The sequence below is a fragment of the Pleurodeles waltl genome, chromosome 1_1 (genome assembly GCF_031143425.1).
Source record: "Pleurodeles waltl isolate 20211129_DDA chromosome 1_1, aPleWal1.hap1.20221129, whole genome shotgun sequence".
Taxonomy (NCBI): domain Eukaryota; kingdom Metazoa; phylum Chordata; class Amphibia; order Caudata; family Salamandridae; genus Pleurodeles; species Pleurodeles waltl.
In genome coordinates, this window is record NC_090436.1 from 749,604,859 (window position 1) to 749,620,621 (window position 15,763).

The window sequence follows — 15,763 nt, forward strand, 5'->3', positions numbered from 1 at the left end:
CTATTCATTATCATTAAAGTTATATTGTATCAGCTAAGTGTGTCGCTCCTTACTGAGTGTCCTTATTGATTTGCAGCTGATAAGTATAGCTTGGAGTGGTTGTATGTAACCAGTCCAACAGAGGTGTGATGTGTATCCCTGATTCGTCCTTCCAATCTTCTTATATGGTACATGATAGTGATAGATTAAAAGGAAATGCTGAAGGTTGCAACCAAACAAATATTTGGTCACAATTAAAAGCTGTTATTATGAGACGGTTGCTATGTCTTTAAGTACACCGTACACGCCTATCATTAAGGATCATCCCCAGGTCCACGAGGTAAGTGCTTAGTATCTCAAGATTCAGGGACTGATTTAGGGCTTGGTAGGTAGCCAATCATCTGTTAGAGATCCAGAGAACATTATGTCTGTCATCCTGATGGACTATTGGCTGCCAGATTCAGAGATTACAGCCGGCCCCTACAGTGATTCCCTTGAATTCAGAGGAGGTGCGATCACAGTGAATCATCTAAAGACACTTCACATGTTTGTGTATGGATACTGTCTGTTAGGCTTTCTCCAGCCTTTCTTCATGTCCTATACCTTTTTATGCCTATTACTCCTATATTCTCACTTGTATGGAATAGATAAGTTTCATTCAGCAGAACACAGACCCAATCCACTGCCTTCTCGCTTACTGACAGGACGTGGTTGGTAATAGAAAACGCCTTCTTTCAGGCTCTTCCACCTCATCCACATTGGTCATATCACTGAAAGGACATCCCTTTACATGCAGCAACTAAACATTACTGGTTGCAATGCTGGTCGAAATTACCTGAACTCCTTCCCATTCTAAGTCAGGGGCCATCCCACACTGCATCTTGCTTGGTAAAGACAAATAATCTAGATAGACTCTGGTGTTAGCTCCAACCTCCTGATTTATCCATGGAATACAGGGTCTGGAGCTTGAGGTGAATGTATGCACTGTATATAGGTGACCCACAAGGGTCACCACCTTCTTCCTTACAGCATGTTCTTCCACAAAGGACTTTTTCCCCTATCATAATGACTGTAACAAACATTAGGGGAGATGCATTATCCATGAGGGATACCGGTTGACTTTCTATCTTTCCAAGACACACTGTTGTTCTATCAATCAGAGTCAGCTTCATTGGGAGTCTCCTCGTTTGTGCTGTGAGAAAAGAACAAAGTATATACCCTTGCCCCATATGTTATGACTAATTTATTGTGACTCTGCCTAATGATACTGTAAAAAGAGCTGACTTTCTCTGCTGGCTAAGGTCTGAAATTTGTGTAGATTTGGATGTTTCAACAAGCCATTTCCAAGAACATTCTTAGTAAAGATGGAAAACCTGAAGTCAGCAGACATCAGGAATCTGAGTGGTTCTTGCATGTACACAGTACAAAGACAGGCCAATCACACACCGACTTGCAAGTTATAGCTTTAAGTATTCACCTGGCCAAAATCAGTATAAACAGGATTCTGATATAGTGGTACCCTGGGGCCTGGAGGTTACGGGTAGATGGCAGCTCAGGAGGAGGACGCAATTCAGTGCATAGCGTTCCCCTTCCAAGATGGAAGAGGCAGCACTGAGATATAGCGGCATGTGGGAGGGGGCCTGGCAACTTGGTGTTTTGCTTAGGGTTTTCCTTGCCACCTGATAGTTTAAACTGGGCCATGATCCATCCCTCACTTTTATTGTTTTTCCCCTTTAGATCTTCAGGGAATAAGAAAGTCTTAAGTGCCTCATTCTTCTCCCTCCAGCATATTGGCATTTCCAGCATCTAGGCTTTCAGCAGTTGGCTTCTTCCTGATAGTAATAAAAGAACCTATGCATGCAATTTTCTATTGGCTTTAACTAGACAAATTTGGGTTGCCATTACTGAATGTTTGCTACTGAACCAGTATTTGTTTCCTTTGTTGCCTCTTTTACCCTAGGGATCACACTGTCTCTCTTGTTAAGACTCAAATTGGGAGAGAGGACTGGAGTTTCCTAGAATGTAGGAGGATTGCTTTAAAAATGCCTGTCTGGTCCCTAACATTTTGCTAGCCCCCCACAAATAGACACTAAGGGCCTAGATATTGGCGGACAGATTACTCCATCACAACAGTGACGGATATCTCATCCGGCGAAATCTAGATCCAATTAAATTCAATGGGATTTCAATTTTGGTGGATAGGATATCTGTCACTTTTGTGATGGAGTATCCCAACCGCCAATATCTAAATCAGGCCCTAAGACGAATCCTCTCCAGCCATTGGTGCAAGGCATTGCAGAGTTGCAGGAGGATCTTAAAATGGCTCGAAATGAAAGTGAGTATTTATTAGATTGTTAGAACTACTTACCTAAAAGGTCTCCTTTTTTTAAATTAGGCAAGTCTAGGGCAGCGTTACCAGAAGACAATGCAAGCAGTGTCTCAATCACTCAGGGGATCCATTATGGAGCACAGTCTTCTAGTCCTAAACTGCTTGGCCTGCCTGAAAATCTTACAGGAGACCTCAATACCTTTTAAGCATTCTTAGCTCAATATATGCCTCAATTCATGGCACAGCCCACTCAATTTGCCTTGGATAGTGGTAAAGTACCATTTAGTTTGTCAAGTCCAGCCAAGGATTCTTTAATGTAGGCAGCACTGACTATTCTTCAGAAAAGCACGTAGTTACACCACCTTCCTTGCTCAATGTCAAAGTCTAGACATTTGCAGGTGGTCCAAACTGCACATTTAAGGTTCACCGGGGCTTGTAAGACCTGGGTACCTATGTTAGTCATTTTTATACTTAAACTCCGAAGCAGCCTTGATGGGTGAAGCTGCATCTGTAGCATTCCCCAATGGCCTCAATGAGAAGCTGAAGGATATCTTTGCCGAAGAGGTTAATAGACCAAACACAACCACTGCATTAGTTGATTTAGCTCTAATAGTAGACAGAAGACAACATTCTTGCAAGGCAAAGACAGAGATTCTTTGGATGCCGAAGAGCCCATGCACATTGGGTCAGAACAAAAAGAATGTCAGCCCAGAAAGTGACAGAAGTAGGACATTCATGCTTTGTATGTAAAAAAGAAAGTTTGTTCACATACTCCGGGTGTTGGTGGGGAACAGAGTAGCTCTCCCTTGAATCGAAGCCTCCAGGTGGGCAAAGTGATTATTTTGTAATCTGCCATAAGAATAGCACACTACCAGTAACAAATCAGAATGAATGTTACAAAAGAACCTCTGGTGATTTATGCCCTTATGGAATTATAGGTCTCTGGCTATTTCATAGACCAAAAATTCTGTACTGGAAAGCATTTACCTATTGAAGAGAAAAGGATGACTAGACCAGTCAAAGCAATTGAAGGCACTTCTTTAACATGTGGATATATATACCTGGATATGTAGGGGGTCTATTCACAAAGCTAAATTTACATGTGAGTAAATATAGATGTGTACACTTACTCTTGTATTTTGTAGTACATTTGCTCCTTTTGGCTATTAACCATTTCCTAGTGTAAACGTACTATAAAGTGTAGACTTACATTTCTCCACCCCCTGAGACAGGGGATGGAGCCACATTTATGAGTGCAAAGTTAATAGTGACAAAAAGAACACAAAACAGTAAATGTAGTCCTGTTCAGGTCTGGAGTACATCCACCATCATACATGGCCAACAACTGGCACTGCAACACCTTCTAACAGAAAATAATGTAGGCAGGGACTTAAAATAGAACCCCATAGCAAATAGTGGTAAAATAAATTTGTTTATTTCAACTTTTTAAAAATATGTATACACTATCATAACCCCAAAAATTATCATTATTAAAAATGAATATACAATATTTTTACTTTAAAATCAATTAAATTAATTTACCTTAATTCCATCCATAACTTTTAAAACTTCTAATACATATTAAGTAAATACAAATACTTTCATTTTCCCTGGTAATGCCTTGGGCCAATTGTTCACCTACCCAGATGTTGCTTTATGGAAAATACTTACATGAATTTGCCATTCATGGCTATGCTATCCCTTTAATGCATAACATAAAAACCAAAAACCAATAAACACTTCTGTCAATAGCACGAAGATGCTTTATTACAACATTCTCTTTCCAAAAGTTCTCCAACATAGCAGCCAACATTGCATTGAGAAGGACGTTTGGAATCTTTTTTCTCTACGATATCTATCATTTTAATAACTTTTTACTGTAGTGTTGTAATAAAAATATGACTTCTTGAGAAGTATAAAGAAATAAGTTAGTTGTTCCAGCTCAGGTCATTTTTATAAGATACGTGAACATTTATCACTTACTTGGCTGTCTGTCAGAAGGATTGATTAGCTTCATTGCCATGATGTCGTTTAACTCGCACTCCTCATTGGTTCCACCAAAGATAAAAAGCTGTTGGTAAGTAAAATAGAAAAAGGAAATGAAAAGCTATACAGAATGTCTTATAGCCAACTGATAACCATGTTCGCTGTCCTTAGAAGCAGAAGGGCAGCCATGATTTTCTTACAGTTCTTACAGGCTTCTCTCCTTTGCAACCAGATCAACCTATTAGTTTTACTAAAAACTAAGGGCTAGATGTGCGAACAACAGTAATAGCAATTGCAAAATGCCAATTTGTTTGTGATTTGCTATTACTAATGTACAAAGGGGTTATCCAGCCCCAATCCCTATAGAGCAATTCATATTGGGTCGCAAATAGACCTACCTCATGAACATTAATGAGGTAGGACACAATTTGTGACCCACTAGGATTCGCTGCCATCACAGGAATAGTGGCCTGCTGGGGTCAGCAGACCACGATGTCTGTGATTTATTTTAAATAAAGGAATCTTTTTTTAGATACATCACCTTTTCCTCAAAGGAAAAGGGGATGCATTTAAAAAGAAAAGAAAATGTAACGTATCAAAATCATTTTTAAGAACAGGCAGTGGTCCCTTGAGGAGTTTCTTTTGGACCCCTTCCCATTTACGAATGGGCAACCATCAACTTTGAGTTGGTGGTAAAGTGTGAATGTTTTGCGACTCCATTCATGCGAACATTCATACAGTCTATTCTGATTCAGCATTTGAAAGAGACACCCTAAACACGCCCCTTCCAAATTCCGGCTCAGTAAGCATTTGCAATTCCATATTGTGGTTCAGTAACATGTTACTGAGTTGTAATTTGGGATTCTTATATACCTTACTCTATTTTTTGCGGTCGCAACAGGAAAAATGCTTTGTATACCTAGCCCCAAATGCTCATAAAGGGAGAGACTACACATGTTCATGTGCAAAGCTGCAGTTATCCAGGGGCACATGATTCTCTAAATTCGTGCTCTTTTTTTACACTCTAGTAACACCAATGACACAAAAGCTAATTTTAACCTAAGGAGTTGGTACAATGAGTGCAAACTGGGATGTTTTCTTTTTCCCCCTCAATAACTCTTTCCATTAAACTGGGTGTGTGATTAAATGTGCTTTACAGTCATGCGAATGGTTTGAATTCTCCAGAGCTAAAAATGTAAAGAAACCTATCCTCTTTAAAAGTGAAATGGGCCTATGTTGTCTTTTTCTCTCTTCTCTCTCTCTCTGTCTGTCTTTCTAGCTCTTTATCCTTTTTCTATAAATCTTTCTCTGAAATACTACACAGCCAGAGAGAGCTATTGTGTAATTCGGATTGACTTGCACTTTAAATCACAAGGAGATTTTATTGCTAATCAGTTTTCTCCATGAGACATATTTGCATAACACTCACTGTCAACGAAACAGTATACATGCACATAGGATACGTCCTAAAATTCGTCTAGATGGGTCAATTGTTGGAAACCTTTAGGGGGCATTCCATGAGTTAAATTTTCCATAAATGCTCAAACTTTAAAAAAAAATCTGTGCCCCCTTCAACAGGTTTAGACAAATAAAAAAGATAATGTGTTGATGTGAGAAAGTGATCTATTAGTTTTGGTGGATTGGTGTCAACTGCAAGTAAAGAAGTGACTATCTTGTTAGGTCCATTCAAAGGTTTCAGTAATTTACATCTGAGCTCAATCCCTAGTAGCTATGCAACATAGAAGACTGACTTAACTTAAAGAAAATTTGTAAAGCATTTAGAAGTACCAAAACACTTCAAAACTCGAAAATATGACACAATAAAAACCTCACTCCAATTTATAAAAAATAGAGAAACATGGAATACTTAAAAGAAGCAAAATGGCAAAAATTAAATAAGGGGAACGTGAGAGTTAAAAACTTATGGCCTGATTTGGATATTGGCAGGGGGGTTATACTCCATCACAGCGGTGATGGATGTCCTATCCACCAAAATCTAAATCCTATTGGATATAATGTGATTTAGATTTTGGCAGAGAGGATATCCGTTTTGACAGAGTAACCCCTCTGCCAATGTCTAACTCAGGCCATTAAGCAAAAATGATGCCAAGAAAAAGTAAAGCTGCAATAGTTGTGGTAGACCGGGATCAACGTGCAATTTCAAGCAGACTGCAATGGAGCCTGTGTTAGATACACCAAGTGGGTTGGTCCTGATCAAAGTCTAGAAGTGAAAAAGACTAAAAAAGATTTCAAGTCCCACTCGTCAAAAAAATTTGAAAAAGTACCCAAGCCCCACTGGTTTGGAGGAAAAGATTTCAAAAGTTGCCATACTTTCTTCTAGCACCCAAACAACGACAAAAAACACTTGTAAATCACCCATGATCTCTGAGGAGGGAACGTAGTGACTCTCAGGGTAATAGGAAGAGGCCAACAGCAAGTACAGTCCAGGTCCTGCTGCCACTGTTCAGGTAGGCACTTTAGGAAAAGGCCTCCTAAAGCTTGTGTTCCTGGAGCCACCCAAAAGGTCATCCATCTGACCCTTGGAGTCCAATTATTTGTCCTAAGTACAAGAGGGAGGATGTCCAGTACTCCAGGGCACCTTGGCTCACAGACAGTAGGTCCAGTCCTATTCTGTTTTTCTGCAGGTCCAGAAAGTGCTCTTATGGAGTGACGTGGGGTGTCTCATTTATAACTGGCATGAGCTAGTAATTGTGGGGAAGACTCCTGGACACTCCCTAACCAATGGGGTGAAATGTCCAGGGGACAGCCCTCCCACTTATTCAGTACTTCATGCTTGCCTTACTGCAAACAGCCCTAAAATGCCATGTGTCAGAGCATTCTTAAGATAATGAAAGAGTTTGGCCACACAAATTTGGTTTTGAGGAGGGTTGTGTAGGGGAGTGCACTATGGTAATCACTGGGGTCCTCACACTAGTTTGGTAGGGCCAAGGTGGAGTTCTACTGCACCTGGAATCCTCTTTCTTTTCTTTCAAGTGAACCAAAGTGTTACATGTTGCTTAAACAGACTGGCCAGTTATGATTTGACACTGTTGTGTCAACAGGAGGCCCACAGCCCCCATTGTGAAAATCATGCAGAGCTCAGAGGAGCCATCCCTGTCAATTCAGGTCCACCTATTCTGCATCTCCAGGGAGGGATATCACACCACATTCACATCTTATTCAAGGCTGAGTACAGGCAGGGAGTTGACAGAGGTTAATGCTAATTAGCCCTCTTAAAAGCTCAGGCAAGTATGGAGTAACTTGCTTAAAGTTACTTTTCCTTAATGCTTATTAAAAATCCAACTTTACCACTGAATTGAATTTCTAATAATAATTAAAAATGAACAATAGTGGTTTAATTGTTTTGTAGTGGGTCCCATTCCTGAGACACAGTATCAGTATTTTAATTTGTACTCTGATTTTCTACATAGTACGGATAGGCCTGCCAAAGTGAAAAAAGCTCTTAGGGCCTTGTCGCTGTAGGAACATGGTAGCATTCATTTTCAAATGTCATGCACCCTAGCTTGTGGGCTAGAAGGCCTAATTAGCGGTAACCTACTAATATTTGAAAGGGACGTTTTTACATGTAAAATTGGGTGTTTTTAACCAGTTGTACTGCAGCAGGCAGGCTCCAGTGGCAGGCTGGAAGACATGTGTCATTGATACTCTACTGTATGGCATGATAAGTGCTGCAATTCAGAAGTGACATTACACTTTCCATGGCATGGGTGCAGTTTATACACCATATGCTATGACCTTACGGAGAGTTAAATATACCAATCAGGGATTAGTCAATTTCAACATGTTTTAGGGGTAGGGCACATACACTAGGCAATGGACAGCAGTGCCCCAGTGTGCAAAGTCTCAAATCCAGAAAAACAAACTGTAAAAAATGCCAGTGACCATGCAAATAAGGACATTTTCTACTAGTTAACAGATTTGGTGCAGCAGACAGCTGTGGGGATCGTAAGTTTAAAAATTACCATTGGCAAAACCAGGAGATCTATCCTTGACTAACAAGCCTTTGGCTTTGCCAAAGATTATTTTGTTTCTAAATATTTTTGTATGAATACATGACTTACAAGCAGCCGAGTAGCAGTTTTGGAGGGGCAGTCAGTTCCTCCCTTAAGTAAAACAAACATTGTCTAAAAGTTTTTAAAAATCCACCTCATCTCTATCCTGGAATTTTTTGGGGGATATGTCAAGCGGGTTGGGAAATATATTTTCCCCATTCATTTTTCCATAGGAAGAGTGAACAGTGATATCACAAAAATGTCTGAATGGAATTACATTAAATTTAGCAGAAAGCTAGATCTTGGTCAACAAAGCATGCTTTTTGTGATTTGGTGTAAATCCGTTCAATAGTATGTTCCTGGAGAGGAGTGATACTGTGTAAAGCTGAACACCGACAAGACAGAATTAATGATCTTCAGGAAGTGCACATCACTGTGGGACTCCACCTGGTGGCCAACAGAGTGAGGACTGACAACCATGCCCAGCACCCATGCCATGACCCTCGGGATCATCATCTACAGCAAACTCAACAAGTCAATGGCATCACTGCTTCATTCTACCATGCCCTGAAGATGCTGAAGAAGGTTTTCAAATGTCTCCTAATTAGCACTCAGAAAACCATCATGTTAGAAGTCAAGGCTTCTTCTACATCACTTCAAAAGGGTAGAACGACATACTGCTACGCATAAGAGCCCCCCTCACTTCTTGAAATTTGCAAGAAGCAGAAGACGTGGCTTAGCTTTAAAGTAGTCCCACTGGGCCCTAAATGTGCTATGGCCCTGCATATACACGCAATAAACACACACATACAAACACATACTTTTGGAATTCTTTAATGTTTGTCCCTTGTGTCTGGACAAAGCTGTACCTCTCTGAAGAGTACTTATTAGGGGAAAACATGTGTCGTGGGTTGGGGTTGCTTTTATTCCAATTCCAATTTAAATACTTTATTCAGTTGTAAAACTATAAAAGCACATGTATCAACACAATCATTACAAACAATACAGATATTTGACATGCATGTTAAAAAATACAGTCTAACACACAGTATTTACAAATATCTTAACTCTAGGACATCTGCCATGGAGATTGACAACTAAGATTTGCAACCATCTTAAGGAAACCTAAAATGACACATACAAAAAAAAGAAGATGAAACCACACTCTATTTCATGACTTTGGCCCTAATGGGCATTCTCCATTGTAGTTATTTGGCCGCCGCACATACAAGAGATTCCCAGTACATAAAATCCTAAGCATAAGGTGATACTGCCTTTACCACAGTTGTCCAAATAACGGGATAATCCAGCATTTCCTAGGGAGATTGTAGCCTGGGCAGAAGAAGAAATAGTGTACTAAAGACTCTTCAGCCTGCAGGCATACCAGGCACTTAAAATTAACCATCACTATTCAAAGGCAATTTTGGCTCAAATTCCACGTGGGGTTGGATTTGCAGAAAAGCATCAGTAAGTGGGTCACAATTTTTCTTATGCAATTCTTTCTCTCAATACCATTTCCAAAAAAGAGTCCCTCAGTGTCTCTCTGGAAAGTGGTGGGAAGCCAGCAAACCAATAGTTGCCAGGGCCCAATTCTGACAAGGTTTTTTTTCACATAGCAAAGCACATTAATTTTAGACACTTTATCTAAGGCCACTATGTCCTTGAAAGCATAATAATATTCCAAAAGGTTGGGAGTATGCTTAAGCCTATGCCATAACATAAGCAGCTGGAACTGGGCCTTAGAGGCAACCAGCTCAAGGCGCATGTCTCGCAGCAAAGTTAGCAAACGGATGCTTTTGGGAAGATTAACTAGGGCTCGCTAGAAATGATTTCCTGCTAGACTTAGTTCTTTTACATTTTAACAGCATCTGCCTTAGCCCTATATACTTTTAAGACCGGTGAGACAGGCTTGACTTTAGAGGACTTGTGGGGTCGAAGAATTGCTGCAGCTTGGTGCATCAGGCTTAGTGAGCTTTTTTGACCTGAGCAGGCCAGGCCATATCCTAGGACAGAGTAATTTCCAAGTAGTTAAAATCAGTAACTTTTTCTAGTAGCACACAATAGAGAGTATTAGAGACAGTAAAACACTTATGTGGACTAATGGTAATTAATTTAGTTTTGGTATGGTTAATCACCATCCCTCTTTCATTACAATACTCCCCAAATCTATTCACCAATGTTTGAAGCCCTCTCGGGGTCTTAGAAATAAGGAGTGTGTCATCAGCAAATAGACTTAGGGGAATTTTTCTGCCTGCTACTTTAGGCGCATTAAATAAAGGGAGAACAGGGTAGGTGGAGAACACACACTCAGCAGACACCCATATGAATACTTATTGGCACCCCTGGAACCCTAGCGGACCTGTGCATAAGTGTCTTGGTGTAGGCGCCTAATGATATCTAGGAGGTCAAGGGGCATCTCGCTAGTTTTTAAAACTTCCCACAACTTGGACCGTGGGCCCAGATCAAAAGCTGTTTTCAGGTCCACCAAACTAGATATAAGTGAGATTTTTCAATTAAAATGGTCTTCCAATAAATGGATGTAAGCCTGAAGATGTGATCAAAGGTACTCGTCTGACTTCTGAACCCGCCTGTAGATAAGACAAAGCACCATGCTCTTCTATCCCCTGCTCGAGCAGAAACAAGTTCTGCTCAATAAAGACTTTTTAAATTACATTATTGTGAATGATGGGTCTGTAATTTGTGGAAGAGTGCCTTTGGCTTTTTTAAATACAGAGACAATTTCAGCTGCTTTCCAACATTGTGGAATTTCCATCCTGCTAGTGTAAGAACAGTTAGCACATATATATATATTACCCAGCTCTCAATATTGGACAGAAATAGGTCCCACGGCAACCCATCCAACCCAGCAGGTTTCCCTGCAGCTATAGACTTAATTGCCCTCCCTTTATCACTTATCCTTATTGATATTGAACTCTGCATAGGGTCTGACAGAGTATGCAAAAGAATTTCATCACCAAAGGTATTATCAGGCCGAGGGACATGAAGATCAGAAAAATGTTTTGCCAGGTCTCTGGACACATGGTGTCTGTTAGGTGAGTTATGGGACTCTGGCCATTGTTAGCTATTAACCACCAGAATTTCCTAGAATCTTTTTAAATGCAGCCTTTTGTAGTTCTTCCCAGAGCTGGGTGTTGCAATCGACCAGGGCTCTAGACTGAATCTGCTTGTAATGTTTCCTACAAGCCATAAAGACAGTGACTTCCCCTTTCACAAGGGCCTCCTGCAATTCAGATTTCAACTTGGCGCAGTCTTTATTAAACCAGGTGCAGCTTGATATAGGCGCACTGCCTGTGGGGGTGTTCTTCCCAATGTAGTAAACAGTGTGTCATATATCACTGGCATTGCAAGTAGTCTGCCTTCTTTGGGGTGATGGTGTTCAGGCTCAGTTTTATGGCATCAGGTGGTAACAAATCAGTGGCCTGTGGGGGGGGGAATCAATTTAGGCCGGCTGAAAGAATATTTATAGAACAATGTAGGGCATTGTGGTCACTATCAGGTCTAGATACTCCCTATGTCATGCCATAGTAAAAGTGCTATCATTATGTAGAGAGGAACTGAGCAATTGAATGTATGTGTCGCATTTCTGTCAGATGGAGTGCGGCCATTACATACCCTTAGCCCAAACGCCACTGAAAAGGATAGGAGCTGATAGGCTACAACCTTCCAGCATCTAACCGGGGCAGCGTCAATAGATGGAAGCCCCCATTTCTTGTCCTCCGCATCAAAGATGGCGTAACTACTATTATCTAGGGGTTCGTAAGTCATGCAGAAATACCCTGCAATAATAAGGCCATCAGGTGATGCGTATAAGTTCCAATGAATACCAAGCTGGAGTGTAGTCTGAGATTCTCCACCCCATCTCGACCCTCACTTATAGACATTATATATGTAAAATGGGAGAGTAAGCCCCTATAACCATGATGCCTAATATATCCTGGGACGCATTATCAAGAAGGCGAATATTTGCATGCAATGATAAGCGAACTCAGATTAAGAGTCTCCCACCCTAAGGGAGGCACTTCCTTCTGTGTCTAGCCTGTCCAAAGAAATTGACATACTCAGGCTTGTGGACGGGTTCAGTACTCCAAATTTCCTGTAGGAGGCATATGCTGAATTGATCGACAAACCCTTCCCACTCCGAATCTTCTAACTTAAGTCTGACCCCAACCACATTCCGCAATAGCAAGTTACTTAGCTGTGGATTGTTGACCTGAGCATCCTTGGGATTTATCTTGGGTACTTGGATCAAGTCACAGGAATTTTGGCCAGCCCTCATAATAGTAGAATCGGGGATAGCTACCTTCTTTCAGGCTATATAGTCTAATTCCACAGTGAGGGAAAATGGGGGCTTTAATCCCAGTAAGTCCACCTTGGAAGTATTCAAGACGGAAGTGGGATGGAGATTTTTCTTTTGAGGACCTCCCTGAGGTAAATATAGCTCCAATTGGATATTAGTGCCAGAGGGGGGTCGTTGTGCAGCTCTAGACCAACTAGGCCCTCGGCTAATGTTTTTGACTTAACTGTACTTTGGAACAGATAGTAGGGTTCAGATTGGACTAGAGTGTCTCAAAGTCACCTGCAATGTAAAATGCCAGAAACGTATGATTGAAGAACAGTGCTGGACTCCCCTTATATAGTGGATACATTAATTAGTCAGGGTAGCCTCATTTTCATTTGTGCCTGGGGGTAACTTTGGGGTTCCTATCATGTATACTGTTCATAGTATGTTTTCTTGGGCTATTCCCTCCTTCCCTGGGGGATGAATCCCTGACGGGTTGCTATCAGAGGGTGCCCAACTCCTTGGCTCACTTGAAGGTTTACTAGCTGCCAAGGGTGCAGGTGCGGGAAGAGGGTTCAAAAGTAAAGGTCTGGCAGGGGCTTGTCCGTGCATGCATTATAGGGGTGGTTGATAGCCCGCTTCATTTGATTTTGGCCCACACTATTATCTTTACACCTTTTATAAGATCAGGGCGAATAAGGGGGGGGCACATCATGCGGGGTGGGTGTATAAGTGGATGCCGTGTTAGTGATTTGAAAGCAATTACAGATGCCACTAGAGCTCTAAGAGATTTAGGGCCTAATGTACAAAGATCCGTTTTTTTCCACTCGCAACTTGCGAGTTGCAAAACCGGATGTACAACAGTGTACTTTACCCTGTTTGTGATTCCCAATGGGGTCGCAAATGACCTACCTCATGAATATCCATGAGGTAGGTTGCAATTTGCGACCCCATTGGGAATGGCCATCCTCACAGGGATGGTGGCCTGCTGGAGACATCAGACCATCATGTCTGTGACTGCTTTTAAATAAAGCAGTTTTTTTTTTAAATGCAGCCCGTTTTCCATAAAGGAAAACGAGATGCATTTCAAAATCAAAAAAGAAAAGTTTTTCCGCTGCCGTTCACAAAGGGGGAGGGGTCCAATGGGGACCACTTCCTGTTTGCGAATGGGTTAGCACCAGTTTTAAACTGGTGCTAACTGTGATTGTTTTGTGATCGCACTCACAGTCACAAAACAATCCTACATCGCACTGCGACTCGCAATTAGGAAGGGAACGCCCCTTCCTAATTGCGACTCGCAAACCTATTTTGCGATTCGGTAAATAGATTACCCAATCTCAAAATAGGCTCTGTACATACCAAAATAGTTTTTTCCCGTTGCAAATTCTGCAAATTGGTCCATTTCTGACAGGAAAAATGGTATGTACATGTGCCCCTTAATCTCATCCTGGAGCTGTGTGATTAAGATTCCAGCAGCATCCAGGTGGGTGCTCTCCAGAACGGGGCCTGTCACAGGTAGTGGCAGAAAGGTATCTGAAGAGGGGCCTGCAGAAGTCTCCTGAATGACTATTGTGGATAATATGCTTGTAGTAAAGCCAGTGGACACCTCCGCTATGGCTGCCTCCCCTTTTCGAAACAGTGATGGGATCACTAGGGTGGCAAACCTATTAAGACATACAGTTAGGGTGCTCAATAAGCCTATTTCTTGAGTGGAAACAATATTAGAGTCCATGGATAGGGGAGAGATAGTGGGGGTGCGGCCTGGTACATCAACGACTTGCTTGACAGAACTAATAGCCAGGGGTTTAGCAAATATGGGGGAAACTTTGTTGTGCACTTTTGTAAGTCTATCCCCAAAAGTTACTAAAACTCTTCAATTAAGATGTCAATGTTGTTGAAGTTAGGAGGGTACTGTGACTTGGTTGGGTTCATGGAAATTGTGAGCTTGCAGCTTTTGTTTTACTTCCCTGCTACGGTGTCTGTGGCTTTACGCTTTCCCATACCTAAAGTGCAGTGAGGCCCTGAGAGATTTTATTGAAATGTGTGTTACAAAAGATAGGTGCCCAATAGAGAGATCAGCCTTCTGGCACTCAGAACTACACTGTCAGACCCACAGTTCACACATGCATTGATGCCAGCAATGTAACATAGCCAGTAAAGTGGCCCCTTTAACAGGGGCAACAAATGAGCAACATGGACCTTCACATAACAGACCAGTCCACTTTCTAAACAAGTCTCACTCGTGGGAATCCGGGCAGCTGATCCTGAGGGGCTGCCCAAGGCATGCACACAAAATAACATCAAGGCAATGTGGCCCACTGTCAAATTCCCAAACAGATACCCCTGAAACAAAATTCCAAAAGGTACTGATAGTCTTTGGCATGAGGAAAACCAGCCTGGTTGGTTGGTGACTCACACTTCTGTCACTTGTAAGAAATGTGCTGTGCTAAAAAGCGAGACAATTTGGTTGAAAGTGTCACTGGACAGGTATGTGAGTCAAAGCCGGTAAGTCTTGGCAGATATGTCAGTCAATCAGCAATTATCATCAGCTCCATAAGCTTTTAAGAGAATATTAGGGACTCTTACACTTGTGAGCTCCAGGATCCCCATGGCACAGGGCCATGGGGGGTGGTTGTGCCTTGCCTCTTCCTGAGGCTGACGGGCACCAGACAATCCTGCAGTTGGGCCAGGCTTCTGCTGAGAATGTCCAGTGCAGAGGGATGGGTGTTCGCACTATATAGCGCTTGTTCGGAGTACAGCTGATGCAGGTATACTAGGGCCGCCTCCTGTGGCCATGAGTGCTACTGGGAAGTGAAGTCCCGACTGGTTAGTCACCAGTGCAGGGGGATGGGCATTCACACTATTTAGTGCTTCTTTGGAGCACAGCTAATGCAGGTATTCTAGGGCCGCCTCCTGGGGACCCTGAGTGCTGCTAGTAAATTAAGTCCTGACTGGTTAGTCACTCATGCAGCAGGAGAGGCATTCACACTATATAGTGCTTCCTGGGAGCACAGCTGATGTGGGTATACTAGGATTGTCTCCTGGGGCCCTGAGTGCTGTTGGTAAGTGAAGTCCTGGCTGGTTAGTCACCCGCACAGCAGGATGGGCGTTTGAGCTATACAGTGCTTCCTGGGAGCACAGCTAATGCAGGTATAC

The 15,763-nt window shown here is 42.0% G+C and overlaps 1 protein-coding gene across 1 annotated transcript in view; it reads right to left on the reverse strand.

The window, feature by feature from the left end:
• Positions 1–15,763, reverse strand: part of LOC138287249 (rab9 effector protein with kelch motifs-like) — a 392,655-nt gene that overhangs the window by 101,962 nt on the left and 274,930 nt on the right. The window contains exon 13 of the mRNA XM_069227612.1: positions 4,292–4,379. Coding sequence (XP_069083713.1) covers positions 4,292–4,379 — 88 coding nt within the window. The remainder of the gene's footprint in view (positions 1–4,291; positions 4,380–15,763) is intronic.